We start from the raw sequence: 23,428 nt of genomic DNA, 5'->3' as shown, positions 1-23,428 counted from the left end.
CAAAGGCCCAAGGGTTTCTTCCTGCAGATACTTATATAAAAACTCAGTATTCCAATCTAGTTTACCTTATTAACTAAAATAAATAAATAAAAATAATCTAAGTAAGGTTTTTTATTTTAAAAAAATATATTTAAAGTTAGAATTTATGAGCCCATGTCTATACATGTGTGCCTTCAAGAATGAGGACTCTAGAAAAAAAAAATTCATATTTCAGAACAACTCTGACAAAGATACATGAACACTAAATTCATTTGATGGCTTCAACAGTTTCCTGGAGTTTTATCTTCACAATTGTCCTCTAACAACATGAGTTTACTTGTTTCAATTAAGACAGAAGTCTTCAAGTACCCACATTTCTCCACTTCATTTGAAGATGAGAAACCAAGGCCTGTGCACAACCTGAACTAGAATCTACTGGGGTAGACAGGACTTGAGAATTGGCCTCCCTAGTTAGTTAATTTTCTAGGCTTCTGTAAATTCAAAAGACTAAATACACAGAAAGGGCTGGAGATTATTTTCTTTACCAAAGTGCTGAAGCTTCTATTTCCCTACTTTTTCTCCCCCCTAACCAAACAGAGTACAGGGACAGGGCTATTTTTTTCCTCTATCTGTAGACACAAATATGTTTTTTCTTGGATTTAGATTAGGATAAAAATACGTTCTGTGCACAAATACATTTCTTCTGCAGTTCAGGATTTAAGAGCTGTAGTGTAAAACATTTCTCCACACTAGTGTATTTCTAATAAAGCAACATTAATTTAAGAATCTAAGATAAATATTAAAAGAGTAAATATAAACCCCTTTCCAAGCCACAAGTGATTTAGAAATGTCATAATTTAAATTTTGCTACACAATGAACACAGTCCTACTCAATGAAACTAATTTTAGAACTCCAGCCACATTAAGCCCAGCACACCCTTTGCTGTTCAAGAGGTTTTAAGCAAAACTAAAAAGGGAAGTCTGTGCAACCTGACTATTCAGGCAAGATAATTTCCTAGAAGAAAGCTGTTTCCCAATTAATCATCAGCTACACAGTAATCAGCAACCCAGTCATGCAACAGTTGCTGGAAATGAGCCACTTTACAGTGCCAGAGGGAGCTTCCACAGGAGTCATTTGTATAACCTCAGGTAGGAATTTTAGAAACACCTGCAGTTAGAAACAGGTAAGTATCAAACTGTATTTAATTTATACACAGGGTATGTTTTAGAGGAATGAAAGCAGAGGTTCTGAGGGGAGAACAGGGAGAATAAGGATTAAAAAGTAAAAGACTTGGCTTGGCAAATGCTTTAAGGTTAAAGGAGTAAAACAGTGACAACATAGTAAGAACAAAGAAGTAGGACTTCAGCATTCTCCATGTAACAGCTGTCACAAGCATAGGAATTTCAGGTGAAAAAAACAATAAGAGCAAGTAGTGCAGTGGAAGTTTAGGTAGTTGTGCCTGGTACAAGACACTGAATCAAGTGTCAGACACAGCCAGCAATACTGTCCTGCACATGACTCCAGAGCAGACTGAATACAGCTCACAACAGCACGTAACTTCACTAGTAAGCACTGAGAACAGGTAACCTGAGTCGGTGATGCTACAGGACAGACAGAGACAGGCTGTACTTGTAACACCCTGTGAGGAAGGTTAGTGTAGTACATCCATTTGCCCAGCTAAAGATACTGCTGCTTGGTTTACTGCTCTTGGACTTCACTGCAGCAAACCTAAACAAAACCACAAAACTGCACCTTTACCTCATTCTAAATCCTAAACCCATGAAGTTATGCAAGCAGATAGCTTCCTCCAACTATTTTTAAAGTTGGTGGTTTGCCAGGTGTTTCATCTTGCTCTCCATACCACATATATGCACACTCTGCATTCATGCACATGTGGTCTGTTCATTCCAGATCTAAGCTAATGACCTAAATAAATTCTTCTAGACAACAGGATTACAAAAGAAGTCTTAAACATGAAAGCCAAAACGGCACTATTCTGAATTAAACTGTTATGGTTCTGAAACAGTAGCTCCAAAAGATAGAAGCCATTAACATAAAGTTGTTGACATGAAGACCAGTGTGTAACCCAACCCAGCCCCCAAGGATCAAAAGCCTTACCTTCCTCCCATCTGCAAGGCCAAGGCTTTCTGCTTCCTCCCTGTTTCTACAGCACAGCTGCCTATTGCACACTCCAGCACGCTCAAAGTCACCCGAGGTACTGATAAAACAGTGACATCTCAGGGGCTGCCTTCTATTTCTAGCCAACATCTTCCAAACCAAGATTTCACACATATCATGACTTCAGAGCAAGATTTGATGGAACACCAAATTTAACTTGGTAGGAGAAATAGCACCACAATACTTAATACGCTTGTCTTCTCCTCTCCCTTTCCTCAGTGTAACTTCCCTTTCTGCAAATATGCTTTTTAAGAAGAAAGAGCAGAGAGGATTTTAATCTATCCAAGCAATGGTACTTCTGATGCTAAGAGTCACTTACAGAAAAAATGGTTTTCCAGACTACTTTTTTGCATTGTTCTCCTCTAAACACCTTCCCCTACTTTGAATTCAAGTCTAAAACCATTCCATAACATTAAATAGTACCACAAGCCTTTCACATGAAGCAGCTAGGGTTCTAATTCATTGCATCTACCCTCTGATGGATACAGCCTAAATATATGTTGGGAAGAGTTTTCAAACATGGGAAACACTCCTCAATTCTACCTGTGAACTTGCAAACAAAGGCTGAAAATGCACAACGAAAATACAGCCTGTTTAGTAACAAACTGTCAGTAGGAAGAGTCACCAAAAATCAATAATGCAACAGTAAACATCCACAGCTGTTCTGCAGGATACAGTTTCATTACAGCAGTTTACTCCCAAGAAGAAGATCTGGGGGGGGGGAGGGGAAGAGGTGTGACACCCACCAGACATGCATTTCAGGAAGTATTTGCTTTGGATTAGCTCTGCCCAGTCTGCCTGCAAACCCTCAGCTCCAATTCAATCTCTCCTGTGAGGAACCCAGCGTGCCGGCTCAAGGCTGTGCCAGGATCAGCACAACAGGAAACAGCCACCACAGCAACTCTCACAACACTATCCTGACTCCAGCACACTGAAGCTTCCATGTTCCTATGGCAGTCTGCAAACAGGTTGCCTGGCATCGCTTGGAAAAATCTGTTCCCTGGGAATTTATTTATTTTCAGACCATTGTTATATAAAAAAATATCTGATTAATCATCAAATCCAGAAGCTCTTCTCCAGCAACATTAACCTCAGACGAGTTGTACAGACCTCAATGTTTCATCCAACAAGAATTAAAATACCATGAAATGATGATAAATGTGAAATGTGCTGTTAAGAGGCTAGATCCAGAGCACAACTGTAACATCACACCATCCTTTGCCAGCAAAAGCAACAGGCTCACTTGGTCAGTGCCTGAGTTTAAAGCAGTAATTAACTGGGTTTGTTTTTTTTTCTTGAAAGACATGCTTGAAAATACAGTTCAGAAAAATAAAAATATCTGTGGACACATCATAGCTATGTCTGGTGAAGACCTCACACCGAGTCACAGGACATGCTAGCAAGACTATCAGCTGGCAGACAGGAGTAAGCAGTTTTTAGGTAGGTAATTAAGAGCCATAGTTCATAAATTAGTATTTTAACCTGATATTTAATGATACTAAGTAAAATTTATCATAGGCTAAGTCACCAAAAGTAAAGAAATTATTGCTATATAGCTTTCAAAGCATAGGGAAAAACAGAATTAAATACATTTTGAAAAAAGAAAAGAAAAAATCAGGGCCTAAGCTGACATCTCTGCTATTACCTTACAAGAATAATTTAAGTGACCCAAACACCTTTATCTGCTCTACCAGAAAAAAACCTCGACTTTAAAAAAATCGATTATAGTATAATTTTATTTGCTTGGGAAGGAGCGTAACAAGATTTATGAAATAGCCTGGTAACTGCTGCAGCTACAACTACTGATTATTCAGTGCCATTTACTGCTGCTTAAAGCAAACAACAGATGTGTGAAAAACTGAAGTAAGATTTATGCAGCCCGCAGGTAGGTGGAAAAGACCAGAGTAGCATTTTCTCAGTCACCCAGATTTATTCAAGTTGATTATACAATGATCCTTGTCTTTTACAGTAATTCAGGTAGATATTCTTTTCCTCCCTATACAATGGGAAAAAAACCCAATCCTAATTTCCTCTGAGAATTAATTTTTTTTTTTTTTATTTCCAGAATGCAGAGTATCTGTGTCTGTAAAGAAATGAGCCACCTATCTGCAGGAAAAGAGACAAATATATAAAAAGAATAAGAGAAATTTAAATGTTTTCTTGCAGTAGGCTGGCAAAAATGCTGTAAATACAATCTGTAGTGGGTATTCACTGGCTGTTCAGTCCATACACCAAGCTGTGATGAGGTTACTTCGTAGAGGAAAGACTCAATCCTCCAAAACCTAGAACTTACTCTGTTTCACACTGACTTCCTCCCTTTTTCCTTCCTCTGACAAATACCTTCCTGGCTTTAAACTCAAAAGCTAACACGATTTACCCCTGCTGCTGCTGAAGTATGTGCCTTTTACTGCAGCTCAGCTAATGCAAAGTAAACACGCCCCTTAACTTGCTTGTCTGAGACCTGACATTGTTAGTGGGGTCACCCAGAAATACTGAACTGACATAAACATTCTGAACTCACCTTTTTACAGCCACATTAAAAAAGGGGTGGGGGGGGGGTGGAGAGAAAAGAAAAAAGCAATGCAGCTATCTGGTTTCTGGTCACTGACTTCTGAATAAAACTCAAGGAGGGATGTGCTTTTGTTTCCCCCTTTCACCAGCAATCAGGCATCAAGCAGCAGGTCAGATGTTTGCCAGGGGAGCCAGAGATGCAGCGTTCACTCCGAGGTCTGAGGGTAACACAGGGTTGCAGAATTTGCTCTCCAACCGCCCAAGAATCAGGATGGAAATCACGTTGACAGCTGAATTATCAGAAATCCAGCTGTGACAGCACACAGTTTATATCCTTAAAATCTGATTAAATTTCAGTTTCCCTCATGAAATTAGGATGATGCAACGTAACTACTACCATCGAACCAGAGACAACAGTCTTCAGTTAAAATAAAAAAAGCAAACACCCCATCAATAAAACCAAGCCCATAAGCAATCCATGAGAATCTTACAAAAAAGGGTTATTGGAGGATACAGTTTTATTCACTCCAGTTTTCCTTATTTTACTGCCATTGTTACAGAAGTAATTACTAAGTGATGATGAATGATGACAATAGTCTTGCTCATCAGGCAGAAGAGACTGCCAAGCTACCTCTTAGAATTAGTTCATGCAATTCTTGTCTTACTCAAAGCAGGACTCGATTCTACATACTGTGAACAAAGGTTTTTCACCCAGCAATTCAGGAATAGTGTTATTCTTATGATGTCTTGCTTTAATTAGCAGAAAATATTTGAAAATATTTTAAGTACCATGTGCAGCATTGCATGACTATCGTGAAGAGTTGTGACAAAAAAGTCTGAAAAACACGAGCCACCCTGAAGTGTATTTACTTTTCAAAAGAGTACTGAAAATTAATTTAAAATGTGTTAATAAAGTTGATTCATATACTGTAAAAAACACATTAGTGTAATCAAAACCTAAAATTAAAATAGTTTTTCATAATAAGAACTACGTTAGTGGATGATTTGCTAAGAACGTGCATAAGAACTGAATAATTTGCTTATTAAAGTAGAATACAGGGATGTGTATGTTCTACAGGGATGTGTATATTTCTACAAACATAACCCCCCACCCCCACCCCAAACTGTACATTCCATAAACAAGTAAAAGAAAGCCTCAACTGCTTCTCACTATGACGTGCTGTGTACCTTAAAATAATGCTGTTCAATACTTTTTCTTCTAGAGAAATGTGTATGTTTGGGGTGGGGCCTCATTTACATTTATCCCATCAGTTTTACCATGTATTTACCAAACAGTAGTCACATCCAATGTACAGCTACATTCAGAAGCCATCTAGTGCAAGCTAAACAAAGCAACTTTGAAATGAAGCACTTAAAGCCTCGAAATTGGATAAGCATGGAAGTTACACTGACAGCTATTATGTTTCCAATGAAGTATGACAAACTTATGTAATTCTTGGCTGATAAAGTATTGCTATTCCAGCAGTTTTGAGAGAGAGAGATTCAGCAGCTGTAGTAAAACTACAGATTCCCAATCTGATGCATCCACTGATTTAAGCATTTCACATTTCCTACTTTGACAAGTCTCCAGCTAACCTCCAGCCTTTCATCTTTTTAGGCTGCTTTTACTACTTACATATATATCTACATCAAGACAATTAATACAAATTTGCTACTTCAGTGATCCAGTTTTTATTCTGATGCTACTTGACTATGTCAATATCGCAGCTGCTTCTTGCTACAGTTGGCCTTACCAACATTATTAAAAGCTACCTGTAATTTCTGTCACAAGAATTGCAGACTGAGATAACTGGAAAGCAAAGTAATCCTACACTAGCCTAGCAAATAAGCAGCTTCCTTGTCAGGCTAACATATTTAAAAAATAGCTGAACAGTCAATGGCTGGTTTTAATCCATAGATTTTATAACACTACTCATATTTAAAGAGGTGGAAATTAAGAAGCCACAAGAGTCTCCTTTTAGTCCCTATAGGTTTTTTATCACTACTTCCTCATGAGGAAGATATGATTCCTGGTCAGCTGTGTAAGAAACAAAGACACTTCTTAAGTTACACATGCTTTGAGAAAATTAAGCATGTCAATATCACACTCCATTATTTTATAGTACAAGCTGATGAAACAAAGATGTTTCTAATTTACTGAAAGCTTACATGGACAGCAATCAGTAAAGAAAAATCCAACAGGTCTCAGATATGCATTTCTTCGCTTGTAGCATCTAAAGATGTCCTGAGTCTACCTAGACATTTCAGATGATCAAAACCCACAGTTTTACTTTATATGTCATGGTTTTGATTATCAGATGCTTAAATTCCATGCAACTTCAAAAGGCCAGTGAGGGAACAGAGGATCAGGGTACGCAGAAAACCTGTACTAAAAGCTAGCAGTGGGCTGATAGCTCCTCTATGGCAGCTACCCAATGGTATGCTCCTATCAGTTACAGTTATGTAAAAACAGGTGGCTTTTTGAAATGTGTATCAGACTAAGCACTCTTACATCTCCCACAACAAAGCCATACAGGCTACACACAGAGCAGTGACAGGGAATCATCAGATCCTGGTCTCCCAAGGTAATTCCTCTGAATTCCACGCAAAGTGAAACTGAACCACAAGAGGTGAACTCTGAGGAACTGAGAAAGAAAACACGGCCATAGCCTTATAGCAAAAGCACTAGAAACTTTTCTGACTCGAATGTTAGTTTTTAATCTCAACATCATCAATGGTCAGATTAAACATCACAAACTCTTAACCAAGAAGTGAGGCATGACACATTACACAAGAGGTAACAGGTCCTCCTTTTAACAATTAAAAGCCACACTTTTTTTTCAGCTTTAAAAAAGGCTTCTAAATGGATTTAGGAAGAATTTTCCCTTTAATTTCAATTATAATCTCAGTTATGTTAAAGCCTGCAGGTTTTATGAATTAACTATAACAGGGGAAAAAAAGCCAATGGAAAACTCAAGTCTCATTTACCTACCTGTCCTCGCTGCAATGAGATGTGTTGCTTTGTCAGGATCGTCACCACTTAGTACTAGATTCTTCACAATCTTAGCTCCAAGTGCTGTGGCATGATAGTGTTCCCGTGTTTTCTCAATGGGGAAGTTCGTTGGGTAGAGTCCACTAAATATTATGGTTACATCTGCCAACACTTTACTTTTCAGTTCTGGTACTATTTTTCTGATATCTGGAATTTCCTCAATCTCTTTTTTCAGGTATTTATCATACTTTGTGTAATAATCAGTGTGAACCCGCACAAGGATCTCTTCGAGGTATATTAAATGGTCATCATCATCTGTATCGTCTTCCTCCTCTTCCTCCTCCATACTCTGGTCTAAGGACTCACCCATTGTAATTCCAGACTGTTCACTGATCTGAGACTCTGTTTCAGCTTCTTTCTTGTCTGCACAACCATTTCCCAAGTCACAAAGGCTTTCCTGTTCACTTTCTTCTTGTACTTCAAGATCAGTTTTCTCATGAATATTTTCAGTAGGTAGAGATTGTGTGTCCCCAGAATGGTTCACCAGACCATCTTTTTTCTCACTCACATCAGTGCAGCTCTCCTTCTGTGAGTTTTCAGCCTGCAGAGGTTGTTTGGATTTCTTCCAGCTTCTCTTTTCCTCATTCTCACTATCTGATACAGAAGTGGATGACTTTCTGGTATCCAATCCACCATCACTCTCGCTGTCACTAGACAGTTCAAAGTCCAAGTCATTTGTTCTCTTGTCACTGGTTTGCTGCTTCTCTATCACAGTTCTATCAACTTGTTCTGAAAAAATCTGGGATTCTTTTGTATTTATCACATCATTAGTGACCTCACTGTCCATTTTGTGATCAGTGCTATCATTTAAGGAGTCCTGGGCATTCACTTTATCACAAGAGTTCATATCCCGGTCAGATGTTCCACTGCTTACAGAAGTACTTCCATTTGCAGTGCAAGTGTCCTTTGGGACTTTGAGACCATTGCTTTGTTCTTCTACACATGTAACATTCTTTATTTCCTCAGCATCTTTTGATGATGTCACTGCTGAATCCAGTGCCTCTGGTTTTGTAGAGTGGTTTACTAAGACACAGGAAAACAGAAGTGAAACATACATATTTTCCTAGTGTGTTCTAAAAGTTAAATAAAAAATAGTTTTTCTTAAACACACAGTTAACATTTTGAAGGCACAACTAGGCTTTTCCAAGTTAAGATGCTTTGGATGTGATTACTAGAAAGAACTGGCAAACCTAACAGACTGTACTTTTGTAAAGAAGCTGTACAGGGAACTGACTTTGTTTTGTTTTTAAGCACATGGGTCAGAAGCAATTAGGTCTTAACTGTGCAAACACTAAAGGATTTATCTTGTACCACGAGCTTTATGATTACATCTCAGGGTAATGAAACTACTGCAAAGGACAAACAAAATGTGGTAGAATTCAGTTCAGAAGTTCCCAATCCAGAACTACATGAACTTCCTTTATATGAAAGCTATGGAAAGTTATCTTTCCTATTTTTCATAACAAAAATAAATGTTATTTTAATGGTTGAAAAGATATACATGTTTTAGTAACACAAAGATGCTGTTTGAGGTTCATTTGAGACTGTGCTGGAACGCAAGTAAAAATTAATAGTCTCACATCCTAAAACTATTTTTTGCCTTTATCTTCAAATGTCTGAAGGGGAGGATAATTAAAGAAACTGTAGACAAACGGAAACTTGCACAGAAACAATCATCAAGAACACTGAAGTCACCCTACTCTTCTGCATGCATGTCCCTGCCCTGCAAGTAATGTCAAGCACTGCGTGTCCTGCATCACAGCGGCCTGATTCAGTTTGAATCCATAACTTTGTCATCTCTAGTTCAACAAGGGAAAAAGCATTGTCAGATTAAAAAATAATCCTTGGCTAAAATGAAAAGAACACAGCAATTCTTTCTTAGCCATTCTCTTCCAATTATATTTACTCCCCAAATTAATACTAACATTTATATATACCTTCTAAATCAACTATTTGTATTACAGCACTGAGCAAACTGAACCAGGTAGAACATCACATTCAGTAGATGCTGAAAATCCCACACTCACTTTGCTAGCATGATTTAAGCAATATGTTGAGACCAGCTTAACTATTGCTCCAAAGTGTGGCAGGGAAGGGGATCAAAAAGGAGAAAGAAGAGGAAGCTCAATCCCTGAGCACCAACAGAAAAGGAAACAAACCTGCCTTGTTTTAGGAGAGGGAAGAGAAAATGCCGTCTTGTCCCTTGCCTGTTCTTGAACAATTTGGCATATTACCACATCAGCTCTCCAGACATAACAGCCAAAATGCTACAACCAGTGCTTTACTCTGGCTGTGGAAAAGCTATCAACACCAACAGTGCAGTTTTACAGGAGCACATGGTGAACTACAATAGCCTGGGACTGGTCATCCAAGCACAACAGCAACGCTGGTAAGAGACCACGGCAATGACTTACATCAATCACACTGGAAAAGTCAAAAAGTTGTAGAAGTGGTTTAAAAAACTACATAACTACCTTTCTTCTTCATTTGAATTTCTCTTGATCCAGGAGGTGCATTAATATCTCCTATCCCCTGAAAGTATACATATTTCTTCACAGTTATCAAATTGGGTGCAAACTTCCAGACATCCTCTCTATCATCAATGATGCAAACCATGGAATCACCGCATGGGAAGAGATCTCTAAGAGACAAAACAGGGGGGAAAATTAATACTACTGAAGTAGTTTTGGTTGACAGCTTGGTATTACAAGCATGCCTGAAGGACATACTTGTATATGAATACAAGCAATCTGCGATACTACAATTACAGAATTCAAAATACAGTATTAGTATTAATGAAAAAATTAAAAATGGAACAGCTATTTTAAAATCTCTACTGCAAAGGCTAGAAGCAGGAACCAACAAGCCTTTAAGAACAAAACATGACATTTTGGTCTAGTTTTCATGGTTTATGTCAATGAACAACCCAAAGCCAGCTATCCCACGGACAATATGCTTTCTATATATAACCATGAAAAAGGCACAAGAAGAGGTTTGTTTTGAAGGAGTGGATTCATTCAATCCAGGACAAAGGAAGCAGAAAGTACTAATACTTGTATTAACTAAGGAGGAGAAACAGCAGTAATTAATATACTCTGTTTTCATATGCTTGAGGCTAAGAATAAAAGCTTCTTGTATGGTCAGATGGGGCAATAATTTTTAATCTAGCTTTATGAAGTACTAAAAATATCTGCCTTTACAAAAAAAACCCTTGGCTTTATACCCTGAAAAATACTAGAATATGAATCCATGGCTCTAGATGATCTAAATTTAAGAAACTGCAGAGCAGAAGCTGCTAGATGTAGAGCACATTTGAAAGTCAGAATACTAGATATTCATGTATGTATTCACCTCAAACCAAGAATTCTGGCTTAATTAACATAGCTCACAACAAACAAGTCATTACATGTGATCATGAGCCATAAAGTGGAAATATGGTTAGGTTATTACAGTAAAAAGCATAAATGACAACATGCCATTGCTTAACATTATTACTGCTCTAGTACCACAGAACACTAAGTAGATGAAATGCTGCCATGCTTATCATCTCAGCTTTATTGAGACAGCATTGATATTTAAGAGGCAGGTAAGGAAAGACTACAAACATGTCAAGTACAGAGGGAATTTTAATATATTCAGTATATTTTGTATTTTTGTCCTGTTTTGTTTCATGAATATCACAGAATCACAGAATGTTAGTAGTTGGAAGGGACCTTGAAAGACCATCTAGTCCAACCCCCGCTGCCAGAGCAGGATCACCCAGACTAAATCACACAGATAGGCGTCCAGACGGGTTTTGAATGTCTCCAGAGAATGAGACTCCACAACCTCTCTGGGCAGTCTGTTCCAGTGCTCCATCACACTCACTGTGAAAAGGTTTCTCCTTATAAACTATAAACATATATAAACCAAATACATACCTAAGATTCCCAGTTTTAGAAAATGGATCAATACATTCATCCCTTGACAATATCCGATGTGAAAAAAGCTTCTTTTCAGGATCCAAAAATCCTTTTGAAAGAAGAAATCAAAGAGTTAATGGTCAAGATGTTTGTTCCTTCTTACTGTCCTCATAACTAAGCTATCTGTGCAACAGCAATTAACTAACAGACAATTTGCAGGTAAGAGATTATATGGGGAGAGAGCAAGCAGAGTGGATCAAGTATTTAACTAACACAGGGGGGTTAATTTTAAAATTCCCATCTCATTTTCTTTCAACATAACAACAAAATTTAAATAACTACATTTGTGACAGCCAAACAAATTAGGCTGAAAGATACAGCAGGCAACAGATACACGATTTTTGCAACTTACATTTATCTCTCTACAGATGGCTCTAAAGCTAAATGCTCTCCTTAGCTCATTATGCCTAGGGACTGCAGAGAAGTCTCACAAGAGTCGGCAATGTGCTGCAATACTTAAGCACGAAGGGCAAGTTAAGGGACAGTTTCAGCCGGAGCTCTTGCATTTGTAGGTTTTAAGTTGTACCTCTAACAAATACACTTGAACATATTTACATATCCTTGAATTCCTAGAAATATGTAGGCCCAGTTGCAGTACCTTTTCTGACTGCATTCTTAAAAAAACCCCAAACCAAACCAGGTGAAGCTGGGCTAGCTGATCTTAAAGCAAGATAAAATGCCATTATTTAGGAAAATAGCGACTCGATGTACAGACACACATGCACATGCTTCTGAACCTAAGCTCCAATAATGAAATTCGTTTTCATGAGCAGATCACAGCCACATAATCGCTTAGAAAGAAACTGGCATTTTACATGCTAATCTGAATTTATTTTACTTAATTTGTGTTGAAGTCACATCAACTTCTCGTTCTTATGAACAATACAAGGCAGTCAATACTTAAATGGGAACAATTTTTCAAAAGTTTTGCTTTCATTTATTTTAAATGCTGGCCATCTTATAGCCATAACCAGGGTTCAAATTAACTACAGACTCTAAGGACCAACTTTCCTTGGCTTTCAAGGAGCTTTGAGTTTTGCACAGAACTCAACTCCTATCAAAAGTCCGGCTCCGAAGAGTGACTTAAGTTGTGTCTTCAAAAACACAGGGTATAAATTCAAAAAACCCCACAATTTAAAATCAGTCATCACTTCTGAAAAAGTTGATTCTATATGTTTGTAATATTAATGTGTAATCAGAATAACTTAAAACCCATAAAAGCAAGAAAATTCCGAGTTAAGGACAGAGGTTCAACCTTAACTCACCCGACTATGCTTAAGAATTGCATTCTCGTAGAATCATCCCCTGTAGTGAGACCCTTGCAGTACCTAGGCATAATGAATTGAGAGAATTAGCTACAAAGGTTTATTGCTGTACACACAGATATTTTGACAAACTACATAAGCTGTCACACAAGTTGCTGTTCTCCCCAACCAAGTTCTCCTCTACTAGTTATCTGAATACACAGGGACTCTCTATACTAAATTGGACAGGAGTGCACTGATTAAATTGTGGGAAAACCAGTTGCAGTGTTGCCTAGCTAAAATAGGAAGAGGGAAACTGAACTGAGAAAATCCAAACACAGAGAAACTGATTGCCAGTGGTTAGAGATGAGGTCATGTATTGGAGCTTTTCAATAATGCTTTGGCAAATACTTACTAATTTTCTAAATTCTTTTTCCCTTGATAATTCACTAAAAATTCACTGAAAATACAGCTCGCCACAAATGCACTTGTAACAGAAGCCCATCTTAGGAGAGTTGGGTCTTTCAAGGCTAAGCTACTTGAACAGCAACATGGAAAACGGCACTGGTCTTTTACAGAAGTTCTTTACGTGTCTTAACCTTTGACTTCCTTTGGATGCTGCCTAGCCAACTGAATCAATTTAACAGACATTTCAGGGAAATGGCAGGCAACACTTCATACATCATCTGTCATTTGTTTTCTTCAACAGCAGGTTAATGTAACCTTAAAAGCCAATACAACCTTTTCAAAGATTTATGCTAGCCAGTTTAGCAATTTACTCCATGCCAGAGCAAACAAGACACTCAGTGGCTAGGTCACACACTGGGAAGTTAAAATGCTAATTGGTTTATGATTGCAAATAGAACGTATATCTGAATAAAAACTTTACATTAAAAGTAAGTAAGCACAGATATGCTCTGCAAGATAAATCTTTGCCTTTACTTAGTTTTAACTGCTTTGTTAAAAAAAAAGGTCATTGTTACCCTGATTACAGTAACAAAAAGAACTGGGAAGCTCTTACTATGAAACATCTTTTCACAACCTACTTACTGAGAGAGTTAGAACTTTATGATAGTACACTGTTGGGATATTAACCTTTAATAACAAAGCAGCAGGCTTCAAATGGATGACACCTTCCAAAGTATTGGTTGGGTTTTCTTTAAGAGATGCCAGTAAAGACTACAGAAAAGGCATCTGTTGAAATGTCACTATTCTGTGTGGGCATTTTCTGTGCAAGTATTCTGTGCAAGACTTCAGAGGGATGAAAAGGTCTACGTATAAACTCATCAAGTATAGAGAAACAGTGAAAGTCTTCCTTAGGTGTATTCTTAACTTTGCTTCATTTACTTATTGAGTCCTATGCATTTCCTACCACCATACCCTGAAAAATTACAGTTGCCAAAGTTTGCTGCCTTAATATTGATAACTAATTTTTTTTCTAAACAGATTTTATTGGAGATGTATCAGTTTGCACAAATTGTTCCAGAAGATAAATGTTGAATTTCTCAATTTGTAAGCATGTTTAAAAAATTTAAAGCCTTTTGTAGAAGTCAGAATGATCGAAGACCAAGACTTGCTGTTTTCAATCTAAGCTTTCATCTATTCTCATAAATTAGACAAGATGCAAAACATACCTTTGAGTAATTTCATGAATAAACTCAAGACATTGTTATCCTTTCACTGCCACATTATAAAAGGTACTATCCAGTAGATTTATCTATAGTGATTATTGCCCACCCCCCCCCCCAAGTTGTTTCCCAGTATCTCAAAAGACTGGGTCTTTGTGCATGCAGTCTTAGCAAGCTGTGTTACCTCATCCTATATAGACTCTCCTTCTAAGCAAGCTTGTACATAGGACTTGTAAAGTTAAGTTAAAAAAAGCATAGCATAAGATGCTACGTTCAAAAGTACCTAACTCACATTGAGGAAATCTCAAATCTTACAGATTGAGTTAAACATCAATCCCTAGTAGAAATGATGTAACAATAGGATCCAACATGAATCTGAAGTAATCGAATTAATTCATTATTAAAATACACCAAACTTTTCATAAGAGAAGTAGGAAAATATACTAAGTAAGAGTTGGTCAAAATTATTATGTAGAAGAAAAAGAATTCAGGAAAATCTAGATTATAAAATCCAAAACTCATCTTTACAAACATGCTACAAGGTACTACACTGTAAACATGTCAAACTAAGAAAGGGTGAAATGACTTCAGCAGACATAAATGGTGTTTACAAATATCAGCTAATCGCACTTAACAGCTGACAGGAGCCAGCTGCATGGCAGAAAGGGGCTGACAAGATGTCATCTGTTTTCAAAATGAGGAATAAGCCTTCCACAACATGGAAGGAGCAGCTCAGCATTCAGATTTCACAAAGAGATATAGGACACATATGGAGGACCTAGAAAACCATTTTTTTTCTTATGAAAACGATTCCAATAATTTTATTATGCGTCTTTCCTTTGTATAACATGGGGATAACAGTAAAACATCAAACTGAAGCTCTCAGAAATCATTTAACCAATACTGCCATCAAGTGTTCGCTATACGTATTAGCTATACATCTTTTACTGCATCTTGATTATGTGGACCAAAGGCCATTTCAACTGTTTCTCCATACCAATGTATCCAGCTGAAGCTACAATCACTTAGACACTTTTGGTGAGACTGGCCAGCTTCAGGGAAAAATCCAGAAGTCGGGGAACATTAGGAAGCAGCAATGAGCAATCTGCTCATTCAGTGGCTGTTTCTTCTACAGAACAAATGGAGCAGCACAACTATGATGCGCCCACAAAAAGGCTTGTCACTTCACAAGTAGCAATCTGTGCCAGCACAGGAACTGCAGGGTAATCCAAATTTTATCTCAGAGATAAAGTGAACAAGTGCAGGACCAAATCACACACTGAGAAAAGATAAATTTGAGGAAGCACTTGCTTATCATAAGTACTACCTCTGTACCTCATTATTCTCCTCAGCTCTAAAGCATACTTGCTGTATGTATTCTGACCTTATTTGGCATTCCTCTCCTGACCTCAGGCCACGTGCATCCAAAGCACATAGCTCTATGTGAGGAAGACTGACCACCCACTTTCTTACTACCAAGTATTTAGACCTAGTATGTAAGAAAACCATCACCCTTTTCCTACACAAGAAATAACCACACTCTGAGAAGGACAGCAGGCTACCAAAGTGTAAATGCATTAGCAACACACTACACAACCGTAAGACTCAAAACTTTACAAGATCCTTCAAACAACTCCACCAATAGATATTTAGCAGTGTAGAAACATTTACTCAGATGGGCAAGATAAAGACAGGACACGCCTCTCCTGAACTTTCTTTCAAGGAATTAGTTGGGAGACCAAAACAGGCATCACTTTCTGATTACTGAAGTCTCATATATTTTTCATTACAGACATCTTTTTGTGGCTTATTTAATATGTATTAGAGATTTGTCTAATTACACAATTTTTCTGGAATCTTCCTTTCTTGCTGAGAAGTGGGATCATTTGGATGGCATTGCTCAAGTCACTTCCGGCAATAGGACAAAAAAGCAGACATGCAAGACAAGAAAAGCCTAGAGACACGAAACAGCAGCAAGGACAGTTTTACATACAGTCATAACCTAAAACATTGTTAATGATATTGTCTTAGTCCAACAGACTTGATAAAGGAAAGGCTGAGATGTAAATGCTATTATGTCACAAAGACTCAAGAGGGGGTGAAAGCAAATTTTTCAGTTTAAACACATGGTCACACTCCGAACAAATCTGACCCAGATGCCTGCACAACAGGGTAGATTGCTTCTATGCTTGTGGGAAAAGAAAACATTTCAGTCAGTGACACACTCCACAGACTATGATTTCTAATTTAAGTGCAAGTTTTTTGTTACTAGGAGAAAATATTTTTGAGTTCTTGAGAAAACACGTGGATGGGAGAAAAAGGATTACTTCTAGAACTGCAGGGCGTACAGGCACTGTCTGGTAAATGAGCCAAGGATTCTGCTTACAGTACTACTTAGGAAGTGTTTTCGCACAAACCCAAGAACAAATACTTGGAAACAACCACAGAAAAAACCCAAACCCTAGTTAGATGAGTATATGAAGGCTGCTCAGGTAAATACTGTTAAAAATGTAACATTCTACTCACCTGCAATTGTATGTGCATACAGTCTGCTGCCAAAAGTAAAGACATGTAATTCATAGAGCTTGGCAATTTTTTCCAGGAATTCCTTACAGTGAGGGCGCAGACGCGTATGCAACATGGGCTCACCTCGACCTAACTGAAAATGAAATATTCCCTAGAAGAAAAAACAGGGTTTGTATTATCAGAATATCAAACAAAAATTCCAGCATTCGAGAAGTGCCCTCTTCATCACTTCCACTGCTTTTATTTGGTCTGACTAGAACAAGGCAAGTTTTGGTAACAAAGATTATGGGAATGAATAAAATACAAAGCACATTTTTGCTATGTGCCAAGAAGCACAACACTAAGTTTTTTAAAAGCAGGAAGCCACACTGTTGAAGAGTTTATGATCAAGGTAACTTCCATTCAAATCTTTACCTACAGGAAGCCAATCTGAAAAAAGAGCAACTCAAGAAATTTCTCAGAATATTCTGGATATCACTCCAATCAGAATTATTCAGTGAACATCACTCAAATTAGTTTCAGTACATACTGAGCTCAGAGAAAGACTGTTGGATCAAAATGTCTATGCAAACATACCATCAGATTGCAAAACCAGGAAGGAAGCTCACAGATAAAGAGCCCAGCTGAGAATTCAGAGTCTTTTAAAAGAATGTTTTTCTTCAAGCCATACATTTATACAGATGAAGAAGATACAGCCTTTCAAATACATAAGGATTGATTTTTTTTCTAATCTTTAATCTGAAGCTTACAGTTCCCTTTCCCCTCATCTGCAAAGTACATTTACCACTTGCTTTCTGCTAGTGGGTATCAACAAATGCTGAAACTGCTGGGCATGAGAGAATATTAAACGGAATGGAAGAACTAAGCAAACCCAATTTGCATGACAAAAGTTTGAATTTGCATCCTCCTGTAGAAGGCACTGTAGATTGTTCTGACTCGAAAACTTCTAAATTAGAAGCAAACTGGAACTGCTAAAAGCCAGTAGTCCCTATCAATTCAATGACAAGTGTTCTTGGAATTAAACATCAACACCCAAACAGCTTCCCCTCCCTCTCTCTCCCCCCTTCCCCAAAGAAAACTAAAGGGAAAAAACCCTAGATGTATTCATGGAATTACATCAGACTTGGAACAGTAATCCACTCTATCCACCTCTGACTGGGAGTGGAAAAAAGTCTCATTACTGAGTACTCAGCTTATGAATGGTAAAGGAAGGAAAGCACAGATTAAAAATAGCTAACAAACTTCTCAAAGTGACTGGAATAAAAAGCGTGCAGGAAAACCTAAATGGAAGAAAACATAAATTTAAACAGAGAGAAAAGGAACATTTCAGAAGACTATTGTCTCATTTTCTGTTTTTCTTCATCTTCAATTTTACCTAACCACAGAATGTTTTCTTAAAAATGCATCATTTAAACATTGCTAGAAATATTCCTGTTGTTCACTCTCAAGCCAAAGCATCACCAAATACCTTATTAGACATTTGTTGGCAGTGCTGTTCTGTAGTATGGATCAGTGTCTGGTCCAAGTCTACCATGAGCACCAGTTTTCTATTTCGATGTAGTCGCTGTTGATCTTCTCTTCCTAGCTGCTCAGCTTGCTGTAACAAAATATTCATAACCTTAGCTTAGAAGAAGCAAATTAGGTTTATTGACTTTTGTATATTGTAAACATGAGAAAAAGTTCTGCTACAAACCAATTGCACAAGAAACAATGCTTCAACGTAACTGTATTGATGGCAGCTTTGTCAGCAATTTTTCTACAGGAATAAGTGTTCCCAAAGTCTACTCTCAGATTTTTGTGACACTGATAACTCTTAAAATTTATAAACTCAATACAACTACTTTAAAATTTAATATTTAACCACCAAGATAATTCAAGACAAGAGTCTTGAGAGGAAGTAGCACTAGCTTTGGGGCACGCAAGGGACAAGTTTATCAGTAGATCTGAGAACCCAGAGTTTTGGCTGCTATGTTCAGCAGTTTTGTAGCAATTAGGTGCAGTACCACCCCAACACTAGCCTGACTATAAAACCAACGCTGCTCATGGCAGAAGTGGCTGTAACTGTCAACTTCAGCTGAAAGAACATATGCCTTCCGACACAGTTAGATTATGTAGTCCCATGTGAGCATTGACATCAAAGACCTTATACTTCAATAAATCTGAGCTCAAATTTACACCTCTGTGCATATTTATAAACTTTCAGTTACCACATTAAGCTCTGTCCTCACTTTAACCACTTCTGATAACAAGCTGTAGTGTTATCCACAAGACAGCTAAACTTTAAAGCAAAGTTGAGGGGAGTGTGATGAAGAAGCCGGAGTCAAGTGCAAATAGCACTCTGAAACTCTATTCTATGAGATGAGGACTCTTCTAGCCACTTATCACTAGTATGCTTTGAAAAAAGCAAGCAGTAACATAAAAAGGTCAGAAAAGATCAAGCTGGTAAGGAAGATAAACAGAATGTTTATCTTAAAAATAAACAGGCATATTCCATTCATCTGAATTATCAAAATACTCAAAAAATAATTAAGTAACTTACCATACTGGTAAGCTGCAAACACACTAGCTTTACTACGTCTCATGGAACCAATTTCAAGGTGAAGGATGAAGCTACACACTCAAAGGTTGCAATATCTTTGAAACATTTCAGCTTGTAGAAACAACTTTCCACAAACTGCTCAGAGACAAAAAAATTAAAGTAGACAGTTTCAGCTGCCGTCACAAAGTGCCAGGTTTGCAGTGCACAGCTCTAAAGACCACCACAAAGCCTGATGACGATCAGGCATTGGGATAAAAACAAAAATCCCTGGGTTACTATGTTTAACACCAAATTCCTCTTCAAAGGGAAGCCAAACTTCCTGTACGAAGTGCATACACCACTGAACAAACTTTTACAATTAAGCTTCTCAACTCTGGAGCTACAGCAAAATGTATGAATAAAGCAAGCACAGTGGTACTTACCTCAGAGCTAACTTTCAGCTCTGGGACACTGTGAACCATAGACACAGTTGCTGTGGATAACGGCACATTGTGCTTTCCATTTTTGCTTCGTATCCTATTCACGCAGGGAAAAGAAGCATCAAGACAGAGTAATAGTGTCATGAAGAGTTGAACGTACTAAAATCTGTCATATGAAACTAGTCACCACCAAAAAAGAAGATTAAAAAGCTATTTTGACTAACACTTTCAAATTCTTTTTAATGGAAGTTACTGAACAAAATGCATAGAGATCAAAGCAGATAACCATAATAACCTTGCAAAAAGCCACTGTAATTACCTGTGTTTCCATACAATTATCTAATGAAAAATGACACTGAGACAGACATCTATGTATTGATTGGCACTGGAAAACGGTTACATAGTGTACCTACCAAGCCATTCAAATTTAGAACTTTTCTTTTTCCCCTCCCATCACTCAGCACACAATGATCTATTTTGCAAAGCCAGACTACAAAATAAATATAAACAAGTGATAGGGAAAATTATTCTCTATACACAGCAGAGGCACTTAACATGTGACCACTGCTTCAGAACAAGTACCAAAAAAAAATCCCCATACAGGCTTTTCCCTTCAGCACAATGAGGCACTACCTGTGAGTGCCCATATTTATTTTCTTTACGTTTATATTATACAGTGTTACTCATACACATACCCCAATTTTTTAAAGATGCATGTATACAGAGAAATATTAATACAGAGTATATATTATTTTCACATATATAGAGAGATATAGATAAGAAAGTGTTTGTGTACACACACACAAGTATGAAATTCCTTGAAAACTGACCAACTAATCCCACACAGCATCTGTATCACTACCTACCAGCTTACAAATATCAATCTGTTGGGAACTCGGATATCTAGTTTTAAAGACGTTATTTATGGTTCACCATTCTAATTTTGTCCTGTGTTACACATGCACGTCTTTCAATTCTCCCAAATAGCTGTCCTGTCAAGGACAAAATTTGCTATCAGATCTACAAGCAGAGATCAACCTATCCTGGTTTTCATTTCATGGCAAGCAAACTGAGGGAAAAAAAAAAGTGTTCCCGAGCTGTCTTGAGGCAGATGCAACCACAGACAGATATGGTTTTACTGTACCACAGTGCCTGAAAGCACTGACACCCAAAAATGAAAGACAGATACTTCATTTGGTCCAAAGTTTGTATTTGCATTTTAGCATCTTATATATCTGAACTCTGAAGCAAAGGATGTAACACCAAACAGTATTTCAAATGAGCCTTTAAAAAAGATGAACAGTTTTCAGACCACTTGTTGAATAAGAACTATTTAATAGAAAGGATGCCCCACTGACTAACACCCAACAAGCTGGCAGCAAGCTGGCTGTACTTGCTTTTCAAGAAAAGCACTGGTGCTTTTGAACTGCCTTCTGATGTCGGCTCAGCACGCCTAACATTCCTCCAGATGTATAAGCAATTCTGTGTAAAGCGAAGATATCTGAAGTAGAAGAGTATCACTTGAGAGAATTGAATTCACTGCATACCCTGAATTTATCTAGATTTTAAGTGAAATGGCAGTACAGCAATATTTAGATGTGAGTGTACTCAAACCTCAAATCAAGCATTCACTCATGGCAAAGACACTCACAATTATCCTAACTCTTTATTAGGTTGCTTTGCCAAATAATGCTCACTTACAAATTATTAACAGTCAAGTTTTCATTAAAAGTGATATCCAACCATTAACTGGGCTACACATATTAATTTTTTACTATTTAGTCCATCTGTGCTGGTTTACAGGATAATGCTCACAAAAAATGTTTAATAATGGGTATGAATTAAAAGGCAAACAAAGTATTTCCTTCCAAATGAAACGAGCATACAACATTAATTTCTGAATTCCAGGATACTATGCAGTCCATTTTGGAAAACAGCTGTTGGATTAGTAATTTGATATGCATAAGAAACATTCTCTTTACCAACTGTATTAGCAGTGCAACAGAGCAAGAGAAATAAAATCATCTTTTGAATTTGCTTTCTTTTTGGCCCAAGGCTTAAATTCCTTTCTTTCCATGGTAGACTGTTTCACCAAAAAATTGAAAACAGTTCTGAAGCCTTAAATTGAAAGCACTGGAGACAAGCTAACTCCCATTCAGACACTGCACAAATGAAGTACGGTCACATGAATGAGACTGATTATTACCTCCTGGCTATTTACACCTTCACAGACAAAACTCTTGGGTTTAAGTCACTGTTGGCACACCCTGTAACTCTCAACCTCAGTTATGAGTACATAGAAAGCCAAGATACATTGTGATGAGAATTTACATCTGTATGCACGCTCTTTACATTTTCTACCTAAGGTCATAAGTTACCTCACATTTATCTCCAGACAAAGAGAACATGCATAGTTATTAAGTAATAAATTTGTAATGTGAACTGTAACTCAAGTACCCCCATGGCATTTTATTCACCCATATTCCTAGTTATGAAACCCTAGAATGGCTAAAGGGAAGTATAGTTCTAAACAATGTATCTGTGACTACAGTGACATATAAGGAGAAAAAGGGCACTTATTTGAAAATTTCAGGGTGCTAAAACAAGTGCCTTGTGTAAATAATAAAGGTTACTTTGGAGGTTTTGGGGGAGTCTTTTCAGTTTTTTCATTTTTGTACACTTTGCAACAGTGGTACATATCTTGCCTATTTCCTCTTCAGGTGTTGGTTTTATCCACAAGGAACACTGATTCCTGCTGGCAAGCAGCAATTTTTCAGAAAGAAATATACTTATTAATAGTGTAATCATTTAATAAATGTGCTCAAGGATTAATATATTCAGATGACCCAGCATTAAGCAACAATTTCATGAGCCAGTCACAATAGATACATTTTTTTTGGTAAAAGCATGTGTGAAAGTGTGGTTTATTCTGTTACCTAATTTCTAGAGGAAACTCACTCTCAATTTTCCTTGTAGGAGCACTCTGAGTAGAACTACTGATGTTAGGCAGTATGAATACCACTATCCCTCTCTATTAGTATCTACAACTTCAGTTACCCTTACAGGTATGATTCACAACTACCAAGACTCAGAATGGAGAAGCAAAGTAGTAAATGAGAGAAGAGAGCTTGAGCTGAGAGTCACAAGCAGGGAGAAGAAAAAGAGAGCTGAGAATACTTACTGAGTCAAGTCCTGACCACATTCTGCGCACAAGCCTTTCATAACAACAGGATGGCTGCATCCTTCCAGTCTCACCAAGACACCCCTGAAAAAGATGTCATTCATGATTTCAGACATTTACATTAATGACTGCAGACAGAGTTCAGAGAATGATTTCTGTTTATGGTTTGAGTGTCAGCCCCCTCAGATACATGTGTTTGCCCCAACAT

General features: G+C 37.6%; 1 protein-coding gene across 1 annotated transcript in view; it reads right to left on the bottom strand.

The window, feature by feature from the left end:
* CTDP1 (CTD phosphatase subunit 1) overlaps positions 1 to 23,428 on the bottom strand; it is a gene marked incomplete at its 5' end in the record, with an annotated part of 113,254 nt that overhangs the window by 76,375 nt on the left and 13,451 nt on the right. Inside the window, 7 exons of the mRNA XM_084280538.1 lie at positions 7,662 to 8,744; positions 10,196 to 10,362; positions 11,642 to 11,732; positions 17,082 to 17,232; positions 18,550 to 18,678; positions 20,043 to 20,136; positions 23,221 to 23,304. Of these exons, the coding sequence (XP_084136664.1) occupies positions 7,662 to 8,744; positions 10,196 to 10,362; positions 11,642 to 11,732; positions 17,082 to 17,232; positions 18,550 to 18,678; positions 20,043 to 20,136; positions 23,221 to 23,304 (1,799 nt within the window). The remainder of the gene's footprint in view (positions 1 to 7,661; positions 8,745 to 10,195; positions 10,363 to 11,641; positions 11,733 to 17,081; positions 17,233 to 18,549; positions 18,679 to 20,042; positions 20,137 to 23,220; positions 23,305 to 23,428) is intronic.

This window comes from Gallinula chloropus (assembly GCF_964237585.1).
Source record: "Gallinula chloropus genome assembly, chromosome: 2".
Classification (NCBI taxonomy): domain Eukaryota; kingdom Metazoa; phylum Chordata; class Aves; order Gruiformes; family Rallidae; genus Gallinula; species Gallinula chloropus.
The sequence above is the reverse complement of the archived record's forward strand: the minus strand, read 5'-3'. Positions and strand labels throughout refer to the sequence as shown.